At 43.4% G+C, this 26,516-nt stretch overlaps 1 protein-coding gene across 17 annotated transcripts in view; it reads right to left on the bottom strand.

Moving 5' to 3' along the window:
* Window positions 1–26,516, bottom strand: part of CAMK2B (calcium/calmodulin dependent protein kinase II beta) — a 205,379-nt gene that overhangs the window by 81,786 nt on the left and 97,077 nt on the right. For all 17 annotated transcript variants that reach the window (XM_080982399.1, XM_080982398.1, XM_080982405.1 and 14 more), the window contains exons 3-5: window positions 22,067–22,126; window positions 13,423–13,477; window positions 8,798–8,863 (exon numbers count right to left, since the gene is read on the bottom strand). In XM_080982399.1, the coding sequence (XP_080838525.1) occupies window positions 8,798–8,863; window positions 13,423–13,477; window positions 22,067–22,126 (181 nt within the window). The remainder of the gene's footprint in view (window positions 1–8,797; window positions 8,864–13,422; window positions 13,478–22,066; window positions 22,127–26,516) is intronic.

Below are 26,516 nucleotides of genomic sequence, written 5' to 3' on the forward strand. Positions count from 1 at the left end.
TAAAGATCAATATGTTTCTTGCTTTGCCTCCTCCCCCCATCTCCTGCTAATTGTGTATTTAATGCCAACTGTTGGCTAGGGGGATGTCAGGAGCATGGACATGATATGGTTACTGCCTGGAGGTTTTGCAACCTTGCTCCAAGCCAAAATGTATTCTCTATTTTAAAAACTAAACAGCATCTTTCCACCACAAAATCCCCAATCCTGCATACTGCACAACACAGAAATGGGGAACCTGTGGCTTTCTGGATGCTGTTGGACTCCAACTACTATCAAGCCCAGCCAGCATGGCCAATGGATATGGATGATGGGAGCTGCAGTCCAACAACATCTGGATGGCCCACACATTCCCCAAAGTTGCTTTAAAAGTATAGAGAAAAATTAAGGCTTAAAAGCAGGGCCCCTTCCACTCTGGCTGAAAATCCACATAGGACACATATTCATAACCATGGTTTACCGTGGAATTACGGAGGATTCCCCACCTTGCACCTCTAATACAAAACCTCCCACTGTTCTGGGATGAAACGAGTGAAGGAAGGGAGATCTGAAAGTGATATCTCTGGGTAGTGGGACTGTACAGAACACCTAAGCATCCTAATACTGCCATGAGCCAAACTGCCTATAATAGGAAGCAAGGAGGTACTGCTAAGTTCACAAGCAGAGCCATTTCCCACCTACCGAGCTCACAAAAATGTCAAGGGTGTGCCTATCTCCTTACACCATTTCCTACTGTGTCTCAACTCTGGATTACTGCCAAAGCCAGATCATAAGTAGGGCACTGAGCCTTAAGCCTCATTGACTCCTAAAAACCCTACAGGCAGTTGCATCATAGGTTCATCCAACCAGACCGTTTCTGTTATCAATCTCTCTCAAATAACATGGCTGGTGCTTTGCCCATTTCCTTCCTAGAAAAAGTAAGTGATGCCCACCTTTTGAACCAAAACCCAGATGTGTTCCCTGAGAAGATGTAGTTCTCACAAAACAGCAGGTAATACCCTAAAGTCTTCTTCCAAATGCTACAACTTCAGACTTCGGGTGAAAGTGTGGTATGCGCTGGAATGTTGCTCCATACACAAAAATCCCGTACACACAGAAAACTAAAGGCAGAGGGAAGGCTAGGCTAAGAACCCTTCTTCCAGACATGCAAGTTTTCTACATGCATGGATTTTTATTTTTATGCATGGAGGCACATGCAGTGGTGCTACACTCTCCATCGCTAGGAGTAGCTACATGCCCCAAACTGCTGGCACTGATGGCTGTGCAACACACTCCCTAAACTGTATGACTTCTGATCTCCAAGGCAACATGCAAATGCTTTGGCCCAAAAAAGTAAATGGGACAAGAGTTGGGAAGGAGGGGTTCCGGTAAACAAGATAAGAGATGCAGATCAGGAAACAGAGAGAGGGAGAAGAGGGAGAGAAGGAGAGAGAAGGAGAGAGAGAGAGAGAGAACGCGCACACAAGCACGAGTGGGAAGACATGGGAGAGATGGAATGATGAATGCTATAGAATCAAGCCAATTGCTTTAGTTCCCCCCGTTATGGACAATAACTGTCAGTGCCAGGATCACTGGAACCAGGTGGTTCATGTGGGCCTTGTGTGGAAGGTCTCAGGGTCCCCAACCAGTCTCACTGGAGTTCTGCGTTGATGAGAAGGATTTTGTCATGCAAGTTCGGACAGGGAAGAAACCAACTCTGAATAACTGCCCTCCCCATACGCCAAAAATAAAAGGAACCTGGCAGGGCAGAATGCCAGACCTGACCAGATTCAATCTATTATGGCAGCACCTACGCTCCCCACCCAACATTCTGAGAGGGTGAAAGGCATATATATACTGACCTTCAGGTCCCTATGCACAATGGCATAGTGGTGAATGTAAGTTACGCTTTCTAATATCTGATGGATACAGTGACTGCAAAACAAAACGGGAAGGGAGGGAGGGAGGAAGGAAGGAAGACAGGAGGCAGGTTGGGAAAGGGGCAGACAATGGGGATCAGGAGGAGAGAAGTGGAGAAATCATACGCAGAAGAAAGGCAGGAAAGGTGTAAGAAGAAGAAGAGAGCACAGGAAGGTTATAGAAAGGGAGTGAGCAAAAGAAGACGACAACCAAAATATGCATGGCAGGAAACAAAATCCAGAGATTAAAAGGGGGAAAGGGGAGGGGAAAGATCCACAGCAACAGACAGATGGACAGACAGAAAGGGACAGGGGGCAGGGTGGATATGGGGGACAAGAGAAGGAGAGAAACAATGTTGTGAAAGCTCAGAGACCACAGGGGGTTATCACAAGATGTGTGCAGATGGCTGTTAATAGCACCAGAAACTATGTGCAGTCAGGATCTGAGAATGGAGAGCAGTGCCAAAGGGAGCCTCTCCCACCCACCCCCTCCAAAACAGATCACTTGGGGCTACAGAAGTCGTGTATATAATAAGTAGTTTTGAAACACAGCAAAGGAAGCCCATGAGGCTGGCATGGAAAAAGAGAGAGAGGGTAATATCTATGGGTGTGGATAGGTACTGTGTGAAAGGCCATTGCTCACGACCTGCAAGCCTGACCGCTGTGAACCTCTTGGATCTGGGCAAACTATCTAGCCTAGGAAATGTAGCACCACACTCAGTGTGCAGAAAATATTCCAGGAAAGGCAGATTCCTTTACCCCAGGATACTCCGCCTGCTCAGTGTAAGAAGCTAGTGAGAAAAACTGCATAGCCCAAGACAGTCCTGTGCTAGATATGAGGACTAACATGGGATAATATAACTGGCACCTTTGCAGACAGTGGGGACAGGAATAACTCAAAGTAGCTCATTTGATCCCCCAACATTACTGCTGCATGGGCATGACCAAGAGTGGGGAACTCAGACCCTCAGGGTGAATGTGGCCCTCCATGGCTCTCTACCTGGCCCTTAAGGACTCTCTCTAGGCCACACCTGCCCCAGCCACATAAGCAGTTTAGTCCTGCTGGCCACATGACCCAGAAAGCAGTCTGTGGACAAACGCCAGCTCCCTCGGCCTACACGTGAGATGAGCGCCGCAACGCCATAGATGCCTTTGACTGGAGTGAACCGCCCAAGGGTCCTTTACCTTTACCTTTTATAGCTGCTACCAATATGCTTTTATGCCAGTCAAGTAAACCTCTACACTTGACTGAATCTTTATGGCATCCATGAGTGTTTATTGCCTACTGCGTGTGTACCTTCAACCCCAAAGACGCTTCCAAGGAAGGAGCTGTGTTGAGATGTAACTCTACTGAGTACAGATACTGTCACACATGGGCAGCGAAAGTGATGCTGGACCCAATCCTTCTAAATCATCTATCAGGTTGATGGATTGATCCAACACACTTTCCCTACTTTTGATTTCCAGCAACTGGCATTCAAAGGTACTGCCTCTGATTGTGGAGGTAGAACACAGCCATCAAGACTAGTAGCTATTGACAGTGAAGCCACTGTGGACTATAGTAATTGATTAGTCTTATCCTTCATTAAGTTGTCTAATCCTCTTTTAAAGCTCTGTAAGTTAGTAGCCATCGCGACTTCTTGTGGGAATGAATTCCATAGCTATCTGCTGTGTTAAAAAGTGCTTTCTTTGTCTATCCTCAATCTCCCAACATTCAGCTTCATTGGATGTGCCAAAGTTCTGCTGTTAATCTATAATTTTATACATCTCCGCATAGCGTGTACCACACTTCAGTTCTACCCCCTCCGCTGGATCTCAAACAATTTAGGCTTCCAAGGCTCAGTTTAGTGGCCCATTCAACATTCATGGACTCCACTATTTGCAGTTTGCTAGTGCCAGCAAGCTTGCACACTGATTGATGTGTGTTCCCATTCAAATACACTAAAACAAAAAGGGGAACGTCAAAAGTCCTATCAGTTGGAGAAAGGAGAAGATCACACTATTGAAAAGAATTGTGAACTGCTAGTTATGCGTATAGCCAGATTTAAAAAAACACAATCTTCTAACCATTGGCCATGTTGACTGGGGTTGGCTGAGTCCATCAACATCTGGATGGCCACAGGTTCCCCAGTCCTGGGCTAAGGTAACAACAAAGATGCAAGGAGTTTGTATAAATGGTTTGTCCAAACTATTATTATTAGTTCTGCACTGGACCTTCTGCACACAAGCAGATTATATATATTCACAACCTGAAACCTACCTTCAGTATTTTGAATAAATAAAATGGTTGGGCTTTATTCTTGATCTGAAAGAGCAATCTCAGAGCTGGGATCAAGGGTCCCCAACAGCTGGTTCTTTAGACACCCTTCCGCAAGGAAGTAGGGAAAAGAGGGACAGAACCATTGCTGGTAATTGTCCTCTTAGCTCTTTTCAATCACCATAGCTTACGAGTGGCTGCTTTAGTCAGTCTTTTGAAACAGCTAGTAAGTTCTGGAAAACTGCACTTCCTAGTTATGACCAGGGAAGTGTTTAATATTTCAGAGTACAGCTGTGTTTCAAGGAGAGGGAATACCCCTGGTAGTCACAGGTCACTAAATATGGCCAGGAATTACAGGAAGGAATGCATGCATATAAATGCATGCATATAAATCTGTTTCAGCTGTGAGCTGTGCATTTGGAATTTGATTGTGGAAGGGTGTCTAAAGAACCAGCTTTAAATGCTGTAAACTGACTTAGACAGGGGATGCGGATATGAAAAAGTGGGATTAGAAACCTCTAAAACAAATAAATGAAATAAGGAGGCAGGACAGATAAAAATAACTTGCTTTGCAGAAATGTTATGTTAGTTGCTATCTGATTATTTCTTTAATACCATTTTCTGTCCTACAGGATCAACTAGGTCATTGGAAATTAAAATGGACTCTAATCACGACTGGATTCTGGCACACTTACATGGGAATAAGCTCCATTGAAAACAGAGGCTCTTACCTCTGAGTGCTGAAAATGTCAAAAGGAGAAATCTTCACCAAGTACATTGCTGCTGATCATGGGTTTTAGGCTTCCTTGGGTATCTTCTGCAGTGAACTTGGAAGTTGCAGCTAAAATGGGGAAAGGTTTTCTGACAGATGCTCATGCTGGGGCCTTCTCTACAAAAATGCATTTTAAATGTGAGGAAGAAGAGAGGACACAACACAGAGAAGTGCTATGTGTACCTCTCCCAGCTGTTCTACGGATCCCCTCCAAACCCAACCTGCTAATCCAGGCTTCACCAATCTGGTGACCCACAGCTGTTTTGGAACACAACTACCACCTGCCCCAGACAGTACAGCTGATGGGACTTGTAATCCACAACAGCTGGAGGGCATTAGTTTGGCGAAGGCTGTTCTAACCCCTGGACACACCTGGATACAGGCCTGGCCACAGTGATGCCCCAAAGCTGACTTTCTCTTGCCTCCTTCACTAGATTTTAGGGAGGGCAGGCTGCCCTCTGGGGACAATACCTTTTTGCTTGTTTTTCCCTCCCTATCCCAACCGCAAAAGGATATAAATTAGACTGCAAAAATAATTATAAGAAGAAGAATGTGAATCTGTGTCTCTTTCGTGGTAGCGCATAGACTGGCACTACAAGTGGAAGTTGGCCCCAAATCCCACAAAGGTACCATGCAAAAATCCTACTATGCCAACTAGAATTGCGTACCCAATGGGCTAGCACAATTTAATAAATAGTGATAGAACAAATGAGAGTTCATTTCTCAGGGAGCTCACCTGAATCTGAGAAGCAGTGCTTCTCTACTCCTCTGGGCAGGGTCAGCCCCCAAATATATGAAGCCCCCTCCTAGGCAATGAACATCTATCTGAATTTTGTATGAAGGAAGAGATGGAAGATTACAAGAAACAGTAAGCACAATTCTGTAGGCCCAACATAAGATGAGAAGGGGCATATTAGTAGACCCAAATGGGCCTTGAAGCAGATACAAACCCAAGCAGATGCAAAAAAAAAACCCTCAACAGCCTCCAGGCCACAGTCTACATAAAACCTTATTGAGAAAAAGCTTAATCTGTTACATGTCATAGCCCTGCTCTGCATTCTGGAAGAAACACAGGAAGAACATCAGTCTCCCCGGCTGTGTCTTTGCAAACTTATCTAGCACAGCGGTATAGGAAGCTACCTTATACAAAGTCAGACTATCCAGTTTAGAATTGTCTACACTGACCGGCAGCATCTCTCTGGGGTCTCAGACAAGGGTCTTTCCTATCTGGAGATGCCAGAAATTGAAGATGTGTCCTTCTGCATGCAAAGCAAGTGCTCTACCACTAAGCTATCGCCCTTTGGTAGAAATGGGCCCATTATTTAACTTAAATCACAGCGTCATGGGTTGCCTCTTGCAGCACCTCACCACAGCCCACTGTAAAGCAAAATGTTTCTTTATGCCCTGACCCCTTGGGACTAAGTCTCTGACTTTCACAACCCTCAATGGCCCAACAGAACTTTATCTTCCTCCCTTGTCTACACTCTGTTTTTTAGAAGCAAGTGATATGGCTTCCTTACTTCTCTGAATTCACTTCTATGGGTATTATTGTAATGGCACAAAGTCACCTGAGTCTACCTATTGAGACTAGGAATGGATCCTTTTGCCAATATTTACATCTTGAGACAAATGGGCCACACATATAGTATCTCTCCCATACTGTGTTTTGCAAATTTCAATTCAGAGGCTGTGTTTTTTACCAACTCTGTGTTGGGCAACAGCCACATGATCACACAACTGCAACTAACAGATTCTACTGTTTCCATTTACAGCAAGAATGGAGAACTGCAGGCCTGGGGGCTGAATGTGGCCCTCCAACACCTCTCTATCTGGCCTTTGTAACTCTCCCCAGACAATGCTTCTCAATGCAGCTTTGTCTGGCTAGAAAACGTCCTTGAACTGCAGTCATAAATCTTGCTTGGCTGAATAGTGGCTATGTGCATGGGTGGGTGCAAAACCCTTGTGACTTTTATGTGGCTGGAATGCAGCCTGCTTTAAGAGTCGCATGCATTGTTGCACAAACTTTTGCCTCTGGTCCCTCCCAACCCCCCAGAAATTTGACCATGAGGAAAAGCAGCCCTCAGGCTAAATTAAATAAAATAAAAATCCTCCACCAATATTTTCTATTATATTTATCTTAGTTAATAAAAAAAAAAACGCTTTCTTATCAATTAGGTTGGTTCCCCTTTAAGGGAATGAGCCTGTGGTCAACTCTAGAGAAAAACTATAGAACAACACAAAGTGGAAAGGAGAGCTAGTAGTTTCAGTTAAGAGACCCCTGGTTTGCTGCCAAGTTCAGAGATGCTCAAACACAATATAAATAATGCTACTTCATTATTATTATTATTATTATTATTCATTATCTATATAAGGCCATCAATGTGCATGATCCTCTATAAAGTACAAGAAAACAGGCACCTGCCCCACAGAGCTTACAATCTAAAAACAAAAGGGTAGGTCTTACTTTATAGTAGTTGAATGGGTGCCACCCCCCTGTGGCTATTTCCCATATTGACACAGAAATGGAGGATACATGTAAGAGAGAGTAGAGCCACAGCACCAAGAGTTGTACTTGAGATAGCTTCTGATCCTCACATGGCTCCTCCCCACATGATCTCACCTCTCTCAAATAGTTCCTCCACTCCCTGGAGCAGCATGGGAAGTAGCCATAGGTGAGATGCAATTAGGACAAAAAAGGCAGCTCCCCAACCATGTTTCTTGGCTAATGCGGTTCTGCCCTCACCAACAGGCTCTTGCTGGAACAGCCGTAGTTCTGTGCTCAAGCATTACAGATACTTTTCCATCAGTCCAAACCCTACTGACCCTGCACTCTTCTGTATCATTCAGGTGGTGGGTCCTTTCCACTCACTGCTGCTATACTTTGAGTTCTACCCGCTGCTGTATTCCAGTCTTTGATTCTTTTTCAAATGAACACAGTGAAGATGATGCTCTTTAAGCCTCGCTATTCTCACCCTGTCAACTTTTAGCCCTGGGATCCTCAAGAGATATCTACAACTGGGACAGCAAGAGCTGATCCTGAGAAACTATGTTCTGTCCAATTTTCACTTCTTTCACAGACTCTCATGCTTTTGGGGGGGGAGTGGGGGGTTTGGATTTCATCCACAATTGTTCATATAATCTAGGCTAGGTAAACCAAAATCTATTTGAAGTTGAATCAGGGTTAAAGAGCTGAATAACGAAACACCTGGCGTTGGCCTCCTTCATTCTGTAACCTGCAAATGTCATAAGCCTTTGAATCTTAAGATACTGAGTCTCAAGACAAGTGGTGTAGAAAAACACACCTGCCATCAGCCCACCAGGTCTTGAGCCAAATCTCTCCTGCCTGTCTCTCTTTCCTTAGCATGAAGCAGCTGCGGTGGTGGCCTACCTTGGTGAGAGTCCATTTTGGAGGCAATTTGCTTAAGATAATCAGATGCAATAAGAGGAAAGAGCTCTCGTAACCTTGGTATTAAAAGGGGGAGTGGATTTTGGCAAGTGTTACCTTTTATCACCCTGTAGCACTGTAATGGGGCAAGTGTTACCTGCCAAAATGCCATCTCCTTCATATCTATGAAAGGAAGAGGAGCCCCATCCTTTGCTGCAACCTGATCATCAGACGGAAAAGCCACCGAGCAGGCTCTGGCACTGCATGTGGCAATGGGGCACATCATGGCAACCACTGGTGCCAAAGGTTTTATGAACTTTGCTGTAGCCTTGTGATACCTTTTGAGTCCAACCCTTCGCCCCAGTCATGGATGGGTTAATGTTGCACAGGTACAAGCTGGCATGGGATCAGGGAGCAGAAAGAAGGGGGCAGGTTAGGGAAAGGAAGAAGGATGGAGGGGGACAGATGGAGATGGAATTACCACTCACCTTGCATCGGCTTCACTGTAGTATTCCCTGGCAACAATGTCTTCAAAGAGCTCCCCGCCCGTGACCCTGAAATACAACGCAGACCACAGTTCAAGCAAAGTCTGAAATCTGAAAAAGCGCCCCTTGAGGGCAAACTGCTACAGCCCAGCTGTTCCTGAAAGACCAGAGGAGCTTGCCAGAAGTTCTAATTTTCTAGATCCCTTTTCCGAAACACAGACTTGGGATGAAACTGCCACCTGTTCTGCTGGAGAAATTATCATCGGGGCCACTGACAGAAGTCAGCAGGGCTAGGCTCCTGGCAGGGTCCACTGGTGACCTTAGAGTCTCCAGGTCTTCTGTTGTTACTGTCTGTCCTCTCTGAGCAAGCAAACAAGACAGAGGAGGTGTAGCAGAATCCCCCACGTGCCTCCCACTTTCTCTTTGGATAACTTGCCTCCTGATCCGGGCCTAAGGACAAAGGGTCGACGGTGCGGAAGCATTTTGCCCAAAGCTCCCCAAACTCTGGAGCCAACCAGTTGCTCATCCGTGGCAAAGACCTAGGTGATCTGCTCTTCCCATATACTGCCAATTGAATAGTCTGCCATTTTAAGACACCGAGAAATATAAGCAACGAAGGCAGTGCTGAGAACATTTTGGAAGAGGCAAGTAAGAATGGTGAAAGACAAAAGGGGCACTTATGGCAGGAGTTTGTTACCAGGTTGATTACACAGATCACTGGTCATTAAATTTGGGGTAAGTGGAAGAGGAATGCCTAGTTTACATACTCTCATTTTGAAAAGTAAGCACTGGGCAATGTACTCCCTTGCCATCACCCAGGACCATGTGAGAGCCGCTGATTGGGCCTCTTCAAACAAAGAGCACAACGACCAAAGCATGGAGCAATTTGCTCCGTCTGCCTTCCTAAGCTGTGTACTGTTTCATTTCCACGCTGTTGCTGCAGCTCTAAATCTTGTTCTCTCTCCCACCCACACAGAGCTACAGATGTAATGCTTGCAACCCGCTACTTCCCTCTGTGCTGCCAATCACCTGACTACGAGGAGCTCGTGTTGCCTCCTGTGTGAGAGCCAAGAGAACAACACCATGGATCTGCAGGGCAATTTTTTTTTGTTATAGCTGCCTCTTCAACAACCACTTCATTCCATTCCCTTCTTCCGTGCAATCCCCCCTCAAAATACAGCAATGTCTGCAAACTGGAGACTACCCCAAAGTAGTTCAGATTCTCTTTCATCTCTCACTTTCGCCTAGATTCTCACCTCTATAGTTAACTTCGGATTTGACATTGCTAATTTGAATGGGAGAAAACTTAAGTCCTCAAGAAGCTTTGACAAGCCATTCTTGAGACTGCCATGGTAATGTGAGAAATTTTTCTGTATGTCTGTTCAAAAGGAAAAGAATCTAGGAGCAGCTCTGCATATAGATGAATTTATTATAAGAGACACATGTATATAAGCACAATATTATGATATTGTCGCAGTGATGGCTAGCAGGAACAGGCCTGCGACAAAATGATAATTTGGGAAGCTGCTCAACAAGCTGGAAGGCTACACTGCTTAGTATTGAGATATGCTGAGCATCTGCACTTCTCAGATATTTCAGCTGGCTTTAGAGGAGCAAGCTTGAGAAGCCTAATGATGGATATCAGCTCAAATGCACTCAACATTCAGGAGGCCCTTTAAGATGAGGGATGGCTAGCAAGGAAAGAAAAACAGTCAGCTGTAAAAGTATCCTTCATTTTCAGCAAGGCAAACTAGATTTGGAAGCAACTGTCAGCCATAGCACTTGAGCACTGAATTCTTCCACACCCCATGTGATTCTCCCGATGACAGGGGTGGGGAAACTTTTCAAGTCTGAGGGCCACATTCTCTCTGGGGCAACCTTTTAGGGGCCACCTGCTGGTGGTAGGGGCAAAAGTGGGCCAAGCAATGAACGTGAATTTTACTTATGTACAATAAACTAGTTTCTACACAAACTCTCTACGCTCCATCTGGGCAAGCAAAAAGAAATGTTCCAGCCAGCAAAAACATGTAAAGAGGGTACAAAGCAGGTCTAGAGGAGATGGGTGGCCTGGCAAAGAGGAGGCGGCCTGAGGAGAGTGCCGAGGGCCAGATAAATTGGCATGAAGGGCCGCATTCAGCCCCTGGAACTGAGGCTCCCCATCCTTGAGCTATGAGAAAAGCATACTGGAGGCTCATGTTCAATATAAAAAGGTAAAGGGACCCCTGACCATTAGGTCCAGTCGTGGCCGACTCTGGGGTTGCGGCGCTCGTCTCGCTTTATTGTCCAAGGGAGCCGGCGTACAGCTTCCGGGTCATGTGGCCAGCACGTTCAATATAGAATATCAATAAAGACAGGGCAGGATACAAATAAGGTCGAGGACAGATATCCAGTGCTTTTTTTCTGGGGGGATGGGGGGGATGCATACCCCTAAACATTTTGTGAATCTAAGTTTGGCCTCATTGAGGGGCAGTATTTCAATGAGTAGGAAAAAGAGAGAGTACCCCTAAACATTTTAATTTTTGGGGGGGGGAAAGCACTGCAGATATCTAAAACTGTTTCCAGACAATAGTTTTACAGGACAGGTAGATGCAGTGCACATGTTCCAGCAAACAGGTCAAGGGTATGCAAAGGCCAGCACTAGCCCAGCAGGCCACATGGCCATTATTACAGTACTGTAATAGCTCAACATGTCTGTTTCACTGGCATCTTGCCCTTCTTGTGTAAGAGATGAGCTGAGTATAAGAATTTGTTGTATGGGTGTGTCCTGAGTAGTGCAAATGCACTTCAGGAATAAGCAGCAGCTATCAACACCACCACTCCATTTGACGCTTGTCCCAGGTTTACTGATTTTCGTGTCTAACAAAAGCTGACCGAGGAAGACCCATGTTGGGCTGCTAGCGTTGTAAGAAAGAATGACTGTGCATTTTACTCAAAAGTAAGTCCCACTGAGTGCCACATGATTTACCCCCCCCCCCCGTGAATGAGCAGAGGATGCCACCTGAGTGACTCTGTCTAAGAAAGAGGTTATGGAAGAGAATGTAATGAGTATTAGCAGAGGTTACAGTGAGGAAGCAAGCATGGGTTTAAAGTCTGCCCCCACACACACACACACTCCGGTAATGCTGAGTTCCATGAAAAAAGGGAGCAATCTGTCATCTTTGTTCTTGAATAGCAAGGTATACCACCCTCCAACATTTCAAACAGCCTCAGCGGATGATCAAAGCCTCCCCATTCTGCCCAGCTTTCAGCTTCATTCTGCATACACCAGGAATTGCTTGATATTCACAGAATCAAGTCTTGAGCCTATAAGGTCTCGGAAAGCACATGCAAAACCGTAACAACCCACGCAGCAGCTGGCCCAGTCCACAGCTGGGTCCTCAAGTGTCCTTTGCCATGTGGCCCGGGGGATGTAAACCTGCATTTTACTTTCAATCCTCCCGCTGCAGGCAAGGGACATACCAAGGTCTGTGTGACTCCAGCGAAAGACAAGCAGGAGCTGCACTGACTCAGAGAAGAGCTAAATATAGCTCACTGCCTAACTGGAGCTGTCAGGGAAGAGGAGAGATGAGATCACCAGCTTCTATATCTGGAATGAAGTGAGAGGCAGCCGAGCAAAGCACACAATGTCTCCACAAGCCCCCAGACACTTTGCAAAGGCAGTCGGCACAGGACATGGCCTACAGCCATCCTGACAAAAGGAATGGGAAGAGGGACAGGCCAACAACGCTGTCTGGAGCCCTGGAGACAACAGAGCCTTTAAAACTTATGCGGGTCTTAGTGGGCATGTCTCTGGCTAAGCAGCTGTTTAGCTACTCTGGGCGTAGTGTGTCAGGGGCACTGAGTCACCCCCATCATTCTGATATCCTTCCTCCTTCTCATCACCCTCCCCTTCATGCTAATGGAATGGCTGCAGCTGCAGCCTTCTTCTCTCTCTCCCCCCCCCCCATGAGGATGCCACAGCCTGCTCAATTCCCCTAGCAGCACACAAAATTTATTCAGAATTCTATCTGTATAATTCTGTATACCTGTATAATCCTTCAGTATACCTGAAGGAGCATCTCCAGCCCCATTGTTCTGCCCGGACACTGAGATCCAGCGCCGAGGGCCTTCTGGCGGTTCCCTTACTGTGAGAAGCCAAGTTACAGGGAACCAGGCAGAGGGCCTTCTCAGTAGTGGCGCCCGCCCTGTGGAATGCCCTCCCATCAGATGTCAAAGAAATAAACAACAATCAGACTTTCAGAAGACATCTGAAGGCAGCCCTGTTTAGGGAAGCTTTTAATACTGGATGAATCACTGTGTTTTAATATTCTGCTGGAAGCCGGCCAGAGTGGCTGGGGAAACCCAGCTAGATGGGCAGAGTATAAATATATGATGATGATGATGATGATGGTGGTGGTGATGATGATGATGATGCAGGGGAGGTGGGAAACTATCCACAGTGTGCCACCAGGAAGGGGACAATCAGTGGCAACTATGATGCTGTGCTGGAGAAGTGGGGAGGGGGAGTATTTTAAAGCAGATAAATTCCAGGTTAAGTTCAGTAGGGGTCTAGGTGAGCTACTGGGCAGGGACATCAAGTGCAAGAATAGAGCATATAGTGATATAGTCACAATGGATTTCCTACTTACAGATCAAAGACGAGGTAGTGGAAGCCTTCCTCAGATATGCTATCATGGAGGCGAACTGCAAAGGAACACAAAACGATACATTACATACCTGCAATTTTCCTCCTCTGCCTTAAAACATACATTACACAAAGTATGCATAGCAGCAAGACAGCAGTGTGATGAGGCCCAGGTAACGGGCCCTTCATCTGAACTACCAGCAGCATAACTGTGAGGATTATCTCAAAGCATTTAGATCACTTAGAATGCAAGAACTTCCTTTCCACAGGCTCCTTCCCCTATCCAGCATATTGCTGCCACACTGCCTTGACTTACCAAGTCCCCAGGAGTACAGATTTATAATACAGGGGGAGAGGGAAAAAACAGACTGGGATATACTAGTAGATTGATTTTCAGTAAATCAGCAAGGATTTCTGACTCCAAATTGTTTAACAACAGGAACAACAAAATCACACACACACTTAGAGTTCAGACAGCACTTAGATAATCAGGAACAGATATTTATGTGAAATGAAGGGCTGTGGTCTCAGCTCATTTCTAGTACTCAAAACAAATTGCAATCTCCAATGCAATTCCTGATCTACAGTAGGCACTTGCCTGCCCATAAACCTGTTTCTGAGCCAAACTTCTGCAAACCAGCTGGGCAAAAATTAGGTAATAAGTTAAGAAGATAAGACAAGACTTCCTGGATTAGACTAAATACTCATCTAACCCAGTATTCTGCTTCCGGCAGTAGCCATCCAGATGGTTAGGAGGAGTTTCTAAGCGCAGCCCGCTCTTTGTATCCAGTATACGGTCATCACTGCACCTGAACACTGGAAATTCCATTTTCAGTAGAACCATCATTGTTTGTGTGTAAGAGCAGATATACCAGGCTCTTGGGCCATGGGGCTTACAGTCTAAAATCGATGCAGGAAAACAACAGATCAGGGAGTGGGGGCTGAAGAGAGGAGTAGGGAGGAGTAGGCAGAGGGAAAATGCATGCATATTTCAATTACATGTACTTTGGCTTGGTTACAATAAGGCAGCCTTCCCTCTGGATGTTTTGGGCTACAACTTCCATCACCACTAGCCAGTGGGGCTAACAATCGAGGATTATGTAAGTTGTGGTTCAGAACATCTGGAGGTCACCAGGTTGTGGAAGGCAGTATGGAAGAAGGGCTACAGAAATGAAGGGGCAGCAATTCCAGAGGGATCAGGAAAAAGGAAGCAGAGGTTGGGCTGGGGGGGGGCAAGAAATAGGAAGGAGGGAGAGAACAGGTGGCTGCCAGAATGCTTGCAATGGGTGTCTCAAGCACAATCAGGAGTTCAAGCTGTCAGTTATCTCCCTTGAGAGTCTGGTTGGCACGCCTGCTTGGTGGGAACAAACCCAACTCAATTAAAATGAATTTATCAAGAAAGCCACGTAAAAGGTGCATAAGGTTACAGGAGAATCTAAAATTTGGAGACAGGAGTCCAAAATATTTTCTATGGAGACAAACTAAAAGGTTTAGAAAACAGCTGGGTGCTTGTTTGTTTTCTAAACACAAGAAAACCATTCAACCATCTATGATGAAATTAAAATATGTCCAAGGTAGTGAAGAATACATATTTTAGCAGTATAATAATGCCACTAAAACTTATGCCAGCTTAAAAATAAATAAATCTCTCGGTCGTATGTTTATTTGAATGTTTGAAGTAGAAAATATTATAGAAGATCCACAAATCTCCCATAGTACTGAAACACCTCACTTGTGACAAAGTAGGATGTAAGTCTCTAACCCTACATTTCTGCTCCGCAAACAAATAATAATAATAATCCATTATAAGCTAACAAAGTGGCCATGGTTGCATGTCATAGTCTGAAATGAGAAGCAGGCTGATACATACTGCTCATATTGGACCTGCGGCTGTTCTTCCCTTTAACAAGCTGAGAAGAGACAGAAAATGGTGCTGGCTTACAGGTGAATCCATGCTCATGGTTTGTTTCCCTCCATGCAAACTTTGAGATGAAGCCAAGAAAAAACCTTTACTTCCTCTAAAGGTTTGGAGAGAAATTACAAGCACTGGTTCACATTTAACACTAAACCATTGCTGTGGTCCCCCCCCCCCTTTCTGGTTCAGGAAAAAGAGGAGCAAGATAAATACAATTTGAGCAAGATGCACCAGCACGTCCACGATAACCCATAGTTTGTTTCTGGCGCAAGTTTCCTATAAGTGCCAATCATCACGAAAAGTAATTTCTGGCTGAATGTAGAGGGACACTTAATTTTTTCCTTAGTAAACACACAGCGCATCCAAATCTGCCACCATGGGCTCCTTCAGGAGGAAGGGTGGGTTATAAATGGAATTATTATTATTGTCAGGGCCTAGGTTAAAAATGGAATGGTAGAGCAAACAAGCTCACATACTAACTAGTGGAATGAATAATAGCAATACAGTAGTCTCCCCTACAACATAGATCTAGTTATCCACAATCCAGGTATGGAGCTGTTTCTTTTGGTCTCTACTAATGCTGCATTTATTCATTCATTCATTCATTCTCCCAAAGGCCCAGAGGTACATTTGAAAAGACTTTACTGTAGCAAGAGAACTGGTGTGAAACTGGTCTGAAACATTATTAGAGGAATTAGGTGTTTTATGGCCCCTCTAGAACAGGGATCTGGATACAGGGTTTCTATATATCTATATAATGGGACTGTCTTATTGCATATTTTAATTATGGATTTTTATGTTTTAATGGGATTGTTTTCACTGAGTGTGTGACTGCATGAACATGTGTGCGAGTGAAAGAGGAAGACAGTTTGTGTGCCTGCGTGTCTGGTGAGTGTCTGCGGTGTGCAAGAGAGTACACATGTGCATATACAGGTGCCATCCCCACCCCTGGTATGTGGCCTTTGCAGAGATGGCTGAGTGAGATAGATGATAGATAGATAGATGATAGATAGATAGATAGATAGATGATAGATGATAGATGATAGGTGATAGATGATAGATAGATGATAGATAGATGATAGATAGATAGCTATAGATAGATCTTAGTTTACAAAAATAGGTGCATTGTCTCTTTTCAAGTTGCATTTTCTACAGATCAGTTTCATTTGTTGTGAGACATTAGTGTTACATACTGTACACTGTTAGGTTAGGAAGAAAAGAGGGGGAAAGAGGGGAGGGGAGATTGGTGAGTGGGGTGGGGTCGGGTGGCAATGCTTCTATTCTTCTACTTAGTGTATGTATGGGGTTTTGAGTCAGCGTCACTTGTGTGAGTTCTCTTACTATTCGCTTGTTGTATTTTCTTGGTGGTGGTGAGAGGTTGTGGGTGGCCTAGGGTGTGGTTGGTTGTCTTTGGTTGGCTGTAGTGAGATTTGTTTTTGTGTGTTTGTTTGGATCAGGTTAGCCAGATTGATTCATATGCTGTTGGCGGATTCTTGTTGTTGTCTTGTTGGGCTGTGTATGTGATAAAGGGGAGCCATACGAGGGTGAAGGTGTCTTCTTATATTTGTCCCCATGTCAGTTTCAGTTTATTGGTTAGTTTTTCTAATAAGGCTGTTTCCCATACTATTTGATACCTTTGGTCCATGCTTACTCCTGACAGGTCTCTCCAGTGTCTGGCTATGATGCTTCTGGCTGCTGAGAGTAGGTGGGTTATGAGTTCTTTGTGGTGTAATTGGGCATTATTGTCTTGGAAGATGTTCAGTAGGAGTGACTTATTTATGTTTGTGTCATTGGTGTTCATGCTTGTAAACTGCTTAGAAGTCTCTATGAACTAAGAGGTATAGAAATAAATACATTTATTGTAATCTTCTTCTTCCACCTGCCTTGCCCCACCCTCCAGTCTATGTTTCTCAATTTGTATTGTATTATTTTATGCACTGTGGCTTGCCGTTGTTTTATTGATTGTAATTTCGAAATTATTTATTGTAATTGTTAAGAGTGGGTTTCTGTTTAATTTTTGTATGCTGATATTATTATTCTATACTATTCTAATGATTGTTGAATGTTACTTTTTTGCTGGAGGTTGCCTATTTTAAAGTTATGTTTTATTATCACATTTTTGTATCGCATCAGATTGTTATAAGATGTACATTTTTTGTTTCTTCAGCTTGTAAACCGCCTTGAGTATTGTAAGATAGAAAGGCGGTATACAAATTAAAAGTGATGATGATGATGATCATCTGCACTCCTTAGATGTTCAGCCCTGGGTATGTAGGTTAGATAGAAGGGGACCCCCAGACGGATGAAATTGATGGACTATGCAGAACTGGATAAATTAACAGGAAGGATTCGAAACCCGCGGGACGAGAGATTCTTAGAAGGCTGGAGTAAATATACGAACTATTTGAAAAGCAATTGTAATGAAGAGATTACGCTAGTTTTGTAAGGAGGACTATCTGAAATATTGCAAGAAAGACTATGAGGAGAATTATTAGTTAATGATAATTAAGAGTAATAGAGAAATTAAGAAATGCAGAATAAGTGATAAAGAACGGAAAATCATCAGAGACGTTGACGGAAGTCTAAAACATTGTATAAGATAAGAAGTTATGTTATATGATTGTTGGAAATGATATGTTAAAAAAACTAATAAAAATGTGTGTGTGTGTGTGTGTGTGTGTGTGTGTGTGTATCCCCAGAAAACATTTCAGCACAGGGTCCCTTGCACAAGGAAATAGCCCCATTACACTGCCTTCCTTCATGTCGTGAAAACAGAAATGTCAGGCCCATCCCATTGAAATAGAACATGAGATGCAGAACCAGGCCAAACGATTTTGCTGCCTAAAGGGAAAGAACAAATGATGCCCCCCTCCCTCAGTTAAGTTGCATTGCACCCAGGACTGACCAAGATATTTTGGCACCTGAGGCAGAAAGTCCAGCAAGTGTCTCTCCCTGGGAGTAAAAACATAATCATAGTAAATTAAATAGCTAAGATTTTATTGCCTTTTCATTATACCCAAAATCAGTTGCCTTAGGCAACTCTCTCACTCTGCTTACTGATGGGACTGACCCTGCATAGTCGTGAAGCTCTCTTATGTCATTCAAACAGAAAGCGGAGCAGGAAACATTGCATAAAATGAACGAAGCCCTTTTTCTTCTCAGATTTGTGGGTATCTTTTCAGACTGAAGCGCTTTAATGTTAGATTGAAATTCCCTGCAAAGTGGAACTGGCATGAGAAAATGTGTGTGGTGCTAAATATCCTTTCCGCTCTCCTCGAAAGGTCAAGATCCAGCCCTCCTTAAGGGAAACAAAATTCATGGGCTTCTGAGACCTGGTTCTTTTTCTGTGCTTCAAGACATGTTGTTCCTCACCAGAACAAGGCTAATTAAACAAAAAGGAGGGGGAGGAATCATTTGCAAATGAAATACCACATCTCCAAAAGTTCTTTGCAGATGAGGAGAAAATGTCTAGCAAGACAAACAAATACAGGGCCAATGCTTATAAACAGGATTTGATTCTGCCAAAATATGACTACTACTCAGTCTCTGCATTGAAATTCATGCAGGATGATGCCTCAGTTCTGAGGGCCAGATCCCACAAAAGCACTGCACCAAGAGATCAAATCCAAGAGAGCGTGGAAGGCTATCAAACTGCCATGGCTGGACTGAACACCTACTTTTCAACTGGAATTTAAAGGCGTATCTACAGCACAGATTTAACACTTACGGTATTCAATAGTCATTCCTTTCCCACAGGGAATCCTGGGAAACGTGTGAGAAGGGCTAGGGACCTTGAACAGAGAGTTCTTAGCAGCCTCACCAAAGTACAATTTCTAGGGTACTTTGGAGGAAACAAATTTACAGATGTGTGTTTGTACTGCAGAGATGACTGGAGGGCAGGCATTCCTAAGAGATGGGATACTCAAGTGAGCCTAATTCACACCACCAAAGGAAAAGCTGAATGCAGAGCATTTAGGGAGAAAGAGTGGCAATATTCTACAGGAAGAGCTCACTATTTGTAGTGTGCAATTTATATGAATGGCAAACTCATTCTCGGAGTGTCTGTCTTTCTGTAGCCAAAATGGCACCATCCACACACAAAAGCCAAGTATAGACAGGCGTGGGGAAGGTTTGCAGAAAGAAAAGTAGCCCCTGGGAAAGGGATCTAGAAACAGTTCAGTGAGGGCTTGGCATACGCAGTAGCCATGGAAGAAAAGGGCACAGTTGGTTAGCTGGTACCCTCAACAGAAGTCCACATTCCACCATTTTGTTACAGGTCCAATTGCTCTTTCGTAAGTATCATACTAACTCGGCAATAATATTCAGTAAACTTACTCAATAAGACAATATAGCATTAAGTCCACAGGACAGGAGAACATTATGTGCAGGAGATTGAACGCAGCATTATACTTCCCTCCCTGAAATGTCTTCACTTTGTTTTTAGTGCAAGCAAACTGGATGTTAAAAAAGCACTCCCTAGGATCAAACAAAAATAGCTGGTTTGCCTAGCTGCATGAATGTGTCATCATGCTAAAGAAAAAGGAGGGAGTTAAGCCTCATGGGCACAGTGTTTGCTTTAACCTCTGCGGGGGGTCAGCAAAACACTAAGCATTGCCCCACGGACACTCAGCACTACCAATCAACACAAAATGTAAGGCGCATACTTTTGTATTATACTGTAGATGGAGATTCTGGCTCCTGTTTTGCGTCACTGAATGACTGTAAGTGATCAAGGAAGAGTTGTCACCTTTCCTAGCAACTGTTTGCACCTTCTTATGGAAGCCTGCCTCACTTTACCACAGGGCTTCAAATAATTAGCTGGTGATATATGCCTAATAGCTTCCTTAAATCCTTTAGAACAATCCCATAGTGAAGGCACAAGATCCCCGCATCATGCACAGAAAACGGATGTCTCCGTATGGACACATGCATCTTCCTTTCGCAAACTCCCCACTGCACAAAGCCCATATACATCCTGCACACCTCACCAAGACTTCCACGCCGTGGCATCTGCTCCAGCTCCATTATATAACAAACTGGTTTTTCATTTTTCTTTTGCACTTGTGTCTGTCTCTAAACCTACCTAGAAGGTGCCCATGACGACATTGTTTCCATAGAAACTAATGTACTTCAAAGGGAGAAAAACAGAGGACTAAAAAAAGGACCAAAAAAAAGGATTCAAACAAAATGACTGGAATAAACAGACTGCACACTGGAGAGGGTGAGAGGGGTGTCATAGTCTTAATTAGCCAGTTGTTTGAGAAGGAAAGACCTGCCTAACATGCTGCTTACTAAAACTCTTGCTCTATCATCTTTGCTGACGTCAGCAACTGCAGTGGGCTTGCAAGATTACCTAGGGGTGCATTGAAACCAGCAGGGTTGAGGGGTGTGGGATTGAGCAATCAGTTGTGCAACAAGAATGTGCAGTCCACAACCCATACCAGCAGTTGTTGCTGGTTTTTTATTCCTCAAATTTTATTTCCCACTTTTCATCTAAAGAGCTCAGGTTGGTGTATGTAGATGTGATTACTCCATGTTTACCCTCCTAACAACCTTGTGGTGTAGGCTAAGCTGAGAAAAAGAGGCTCAACCACAATTTGACCCTGACTTGAGATTATGGTTTATTAACTCACTGTGGTTTGTATACACCATCAGTAGCTTTGCCAAGTTTCTGCAGCCATGTCAAAATTCCTCACAGGGCAAATAATAATAATAATGCAAAACTATCCATGTTTTGTGAATAAGAGTAGGGATCAGGAACCTGTTGCCCTCTAAACGCTGCTGGATTTAAACTCGAATCATCCCTGACCATTGACAATACTGGCTGGGGCTGATGGGACACTTGTTTCCATGCCTGAAATAAAGCATGCTATGTAGGTGGAAAAGCATACTTTTGAATTACATCAGTGCAGAGTACGGGGGGCAAGGAAAAAGTAGTATCCCATTGGTGGGGGTAATAACTTTTGGGCTTGGCAGCCATATCCTCCACTTACTCAAAAAAACTAGTTGTTGAGTAAAGATTTATCCCAGTCACAGGATCTGGATGTTCTAACTGCTGAATTTGGATTCTGCAAATGTAGATTGCTAGAATCTGGAGCACTGGAAGTGATGGTAGTTTGGAAAGGATTGGATATGCCATGTCTGCAAAGAGAGAAACATGCACAGGTCTGCTGGAGCAGATTCTGGACCACTGCCTTCTCGACCTGAGTTTTTATTATAGATGATAGATAGATAGATAGATAGATAGATAGATAGATGATAGATAGATAGATGATAGATAGATGATGATAGATATAGATATATAGATAGATAGATAGATAGATAGATAGATTAGATAGATAGATGATAGATAGATAGATAGATAGATAGATAGATAGATAGATAGATAGATGATAGATGATAGATAGATAGATGATAGATAGATAGATAGATAGATAGATAGATAGATAGACAGATGATAGATATATAGATAGATGATAGATAGATAGATAGATGATAGATAGATAGATAGATAGATAGATAGATAGATAGATAGATGATAGATAGGTATAGATCAGCTTCTAAGAGTGAACAAATGTTCCCCTATCTTTCCAATCACTGAAGGAGCGCTCCCACCCACAGTTCTCCCAGGAAGAACACAAAACAGGCAAATATTGTCAACCCTGGCAAACTCTTCTTCTAAAGCGAGAAACTTTCCCCACCTCCACTTATCCCCTCCAAGACAGATACTTACCGATGTTGGAATGCTTCAGGAGACGGCAAATTCGAGCTTCTCGCTCCAACTTCTGATGATCTGAAGACAAAATAAAGAGCAAACACTCTTTAGCATGCCATCCAAGTTAGCTTATTCTGAGAGTCCGTCCCTTAGTACTTGGTTCTGGCCAGCATCTCAAATGCAGAGGCTAGCATTTCCTTGATATTAGACCCGATCTACACATTACAGATAGTAGAATTCTACTTCACACTGAAGATGGGGGCCATGTTTTTTAATGCCCCCCACTAATTACACACACACACAATTCCTTACAGGTTAAAAAGAAACATGCCAAAAATAAACATTCTAGCCAGTTGCATAGCATGGTTTGCCAACAAGACAAGTATTCTGCCCCTCTTTGGCGAAAGAACCTCCAAACACACAAATGCATACTCCATGCATCTCTCCATACAGGGAGTGGGGTTATTAAGAGAGCCAGGCTCTCTTAAGGGGACACACAAAGTTCTAGTCGTGGTGCTTCTCTGACAAAAAGTACTAAGGTTCTTTTTCTAGTTACGGTGCTGGGAGGTGGCTGGATGGTGTGGGGAGAGGAGGGTTTGGGAGTGAGTGGCAACCCACCTCCACAAGAGGGTGCGAGAAGAGAAGAAGTAAAAAAAAGGGGGGGATTCCTTTCACAAGGATTGTTTCAGTGTTCACTCATCCTATCTAACTTGAACCAAACCTGTATGTGACATGTTATTAAAACATTACAGTTTTTGATAAATTAGCCATCTCCAAAAGAATACAATTCTACAACTAATACAAAGATGTTCCAGATACCATCAGCTTCTATCATGTTGTCCCATGTTGTAAGCTGTTTCTCCCCCGTAACTAAAATGTTGGACTCTTTTTTCATTCAGAGGGGGGAAAGAGCAATGGGATATGACAGAGGCTTATAGAACTATGAACAGGCTTGAGAAAGCAAAGAAAGATAAATTATTCTCTCACTTCCTTAATGCACTTGTATTCAAGGTCATTTAGTGGCTAAAATTCATTGTAGTGAATTCAATAGAAACCAAAGGATATACCTTGGACAACACATAGTTAACATGTTTTTTTGCCATGGGATGTTGTGCTGACCATTACTCATTCATGCTCTGAGGCAGAAGCAAGGAGCAACCTTTCTACATAGAAATCTGACTCTAAACTTGTAACAAAACAGCCCTAGTGTGTTAAAACCATCTCTGCAGACAACTGTTTTGACTGGAAGCCTGTAGGTAAGACTTGCTTTTTTAATGTTTAAGTGGAAGAAAATACATGCATATAGAGGATTAACTGAGTTACGCTATGATCATAATTATAATCATCATCAGTATCATTATTATTATTTATGAGTCACCTCTCATTCAAGGCAATTTACTATTGTACAATAAACACAACTAAAAGTGGCTTTTAAAATAATATCAAGACAACCTAAAATTGGTTTTAAAACAATACAAATAAAAACCCAAGGCAAAGACCAAAATGTTCATTCATTCATCTGGAAAAGTTTATTGAAACCAAAATATCTTCAATTGTTGCCAGAAACTACAGATAGTGAGTGCCTTGCATCTCAATAGAGATGATGTTCGCCAAACTGTAATGATGAATGAGGTAGTGAAGTTTGGTTATCATGAATCAAGTGGAGCATGACTGAAGGAGCACTCATTTCCCCAGAGGTGGAAAGGGCTGCTTGGGGTCCATACAACCAGTTATATATCAGTTTTGAAACTGCACAAATCTAAAAATAACTTATAATTTATAAGGGGAAATGGGGAGAATAAGGGAGGACAAAAAGTAAGTGAAGAGCGTGAGAATATAAGGAGTTTTGCTGGACTGAACCAAAGGCCTATCTAGCTCAGCATTCTGCTTTCAGCAACCACACTCTCCTACAAATGGCAAGACTCTTATATATGGTTGTGGCAACAGTTGCCTAAGGAACAGTGTTCCTTGGTAAGTCACACCACACTCAACGGGGTGCAAAGCAGACAAAACTTAGTCTGTTCTCTTCCTAACCATCTACCAATTACCTGGCAGAAATTAGCTTAAACATCCAGGAAAATCCGGACGTATGGCAGCCCATTGTCGTTTTAGCCAATTTTCCACAGAAATAGCTCCAAAACATCCAATATCTTTGTGGTTTTGAAAAAAACAACCCAAAAACAACAACAACTTTGCCCGAAACAAAAAAGCTCAACAACTTTTCTGTCTGGACTTCTTTTTCACTTTTCGAAAACCCAAACCAATGTGCTTGTTTCGTCTGCCGAACACCCCATCCTTATTCAAGCTTCTGTGAAGAGCCCTGTATTATGACATCTGCACTAGAGTTGTTTGTATATTTGCATAATTTATTCCAAGGAAGATGGCAGAGCTTCCTTGATGCAGGGAACATGCAGTGCTGTTTATACCGTTTACCAACCACCTCCTGGTCTGAGTCAGAACTTGGATGAAAACTGCCAGGCCTTGAAGAAAATGGAAAGGCCCACCAAGTGCTTGGCAACAGTTGCCTAACCCTTCCTGCAACCATCCAAGCATCTACCTACAGACTTTTACTCCTTACTCCCCAGCCACATACCAAGCCAACCTCATGCCCAGTATTTTAACAAAGGATGGCAATATGCAGCGCCGGCCCTCCACTGTAAGCAGGTGGTGCTATGTGCTATGTTAAAAAGCAACTCACAAAATCATATAATTGCAAGGAACAAAAAAGCCACCTAGTCCACACACTCTGGCACAACATTGGGCCAGTCACCATCAGGCTATGCAGATCAGCCAATGCAATTCAGGATGCCTTCAGTCTTGCCTTCTATATGGAGGGGACATAGCTTAGTGGAAAACACATGCGGCCTAGGACCCTCGTACCTACGGGACCGCCTCTCCTAGTATGCCCCGCGCAGGACCTTAAGGTCCAGAAATAACAACACTTTGGAGGTCCCAGGCCGCAAGGTGGTTAGATTGGTCTCAACTAGGGCCAGAGCCTTTTCCGTACTGGCCCCGACTTGGTGGAACGCTCTGTCACAAGAGACTAGGGCCCTGCGGGACTTCACATCTTTCCGCAGGGCCTGCAAGACAGAGCTGTTCCGCCTGGCCTTTGGTTTGGACTCAGTCTGACCCTTATGTTTCCCTCCCCTTATGCTTTTGCTTTATGGGCTATAATAATAATAATAATAATAATAATAATAATAATTTATTATTTGTACCCCGCCCATCTGGCTGGGTTTCCCCAGCCACTCTGGGCGGCTTCCAACAAAGCCTCATTAAAATGAGGCTGCGTTTTAAATTGTATTTTAACCCACATTTTAATAAACTGGTTTTGTTTTGTTGTCTCCCCCCCCCCTTAGGTTTTATTATAATTTTATCGGTGTTAGCTGCCCTGAGCCCGGTTCTGGCCGGAGAGGGGAGGGTATAAATAAAAAAATATTATTATTATTATTATTATTATTATTATTATTATTATTATTCTTGCTGTGCAGAAAATCCCAGGTCCAGTCCTGGCTATCAGCTTCCTCCTCTTTAAACTCAGGGTTGCCACTGTAGTGGTCAGCAATGAGGAAGATGGGGACAAAGCTAGAATCAGTTAGCTCTGCTCGTTATTAGCTCTCACCAGCCATCCCTGCACTACTATAAACACCACTAGGCTAGTTGAACAAATACTGTGACCCACTGTATGGCTGCTTCCTACTGTTCCTGTTTAGAGAAAGAAGAGATTCCTGCATAGAGGAACATCTTAGATTGAGATGCAGCAATTTCACTCCGGTAATTTACACTGAGATCCCGATATCCTATGCATAGGCTCAATCTGATACTCATGGTGAAATCCCCAAATTTTCAGAACTGGCATTTTGAGTGGCCTATGAAGGAATGTCCAGGAGAGATTTAATGCAAGCCACTTTTCAGCTAAAAAGAAGGGTAGAAAAATACTTTCACACACACAGAGGTAGCATACAAAATGCCTTTCTTGAGAGCTTCAAATATACAGTAATTAAATCCGTGCCAAGCTACTGGAGCTTGCTATCTAGGGAGACCAACCTCACCCCTCTCTCTGATGATCACTGGTTGCATGTGAGGCCCTTCTTTTTTGACTGACCTCTGGATTGTTACTTTTATTTCTCAAGCATGCCAGCTTAAAAAAATAAAAATCTGTTGTTTCTGCCTCCTGTACTGTTTTAATTAATAAATTTTATTGTATCATTCTTTTTATTGTTAGATGGTTTAATTGTTGTCAACTGACCTGGATTGCCATCCTTACAAAAAACGAATTAATACATAAATAATAATTAAATAATTAAATGCCTAAATTGCTACAGCTGTGACCTAGTAATCTGTGTGACTCCCTGATCATCCGATACACAAAAGTATAACCCCAGCTCATTCATTCATTCTCATCTCATTGCCGACTTATACTTAATTCTTTGCCTTCCTACGTAATCTGATTAAAAACAGAACACTG

This window comes from Podarcis pityusensis, assembly GCF_964106645.2.
Source record: "Podarcis pityusensis genome assembly, chromosome: 15".
NCBI classification, from domain to species: Eukaryota; Metazoa; Chordata; class Lepidosauria; order Squamata; family Lacertidae; genus Podarcis; species Podarcis pityusensis.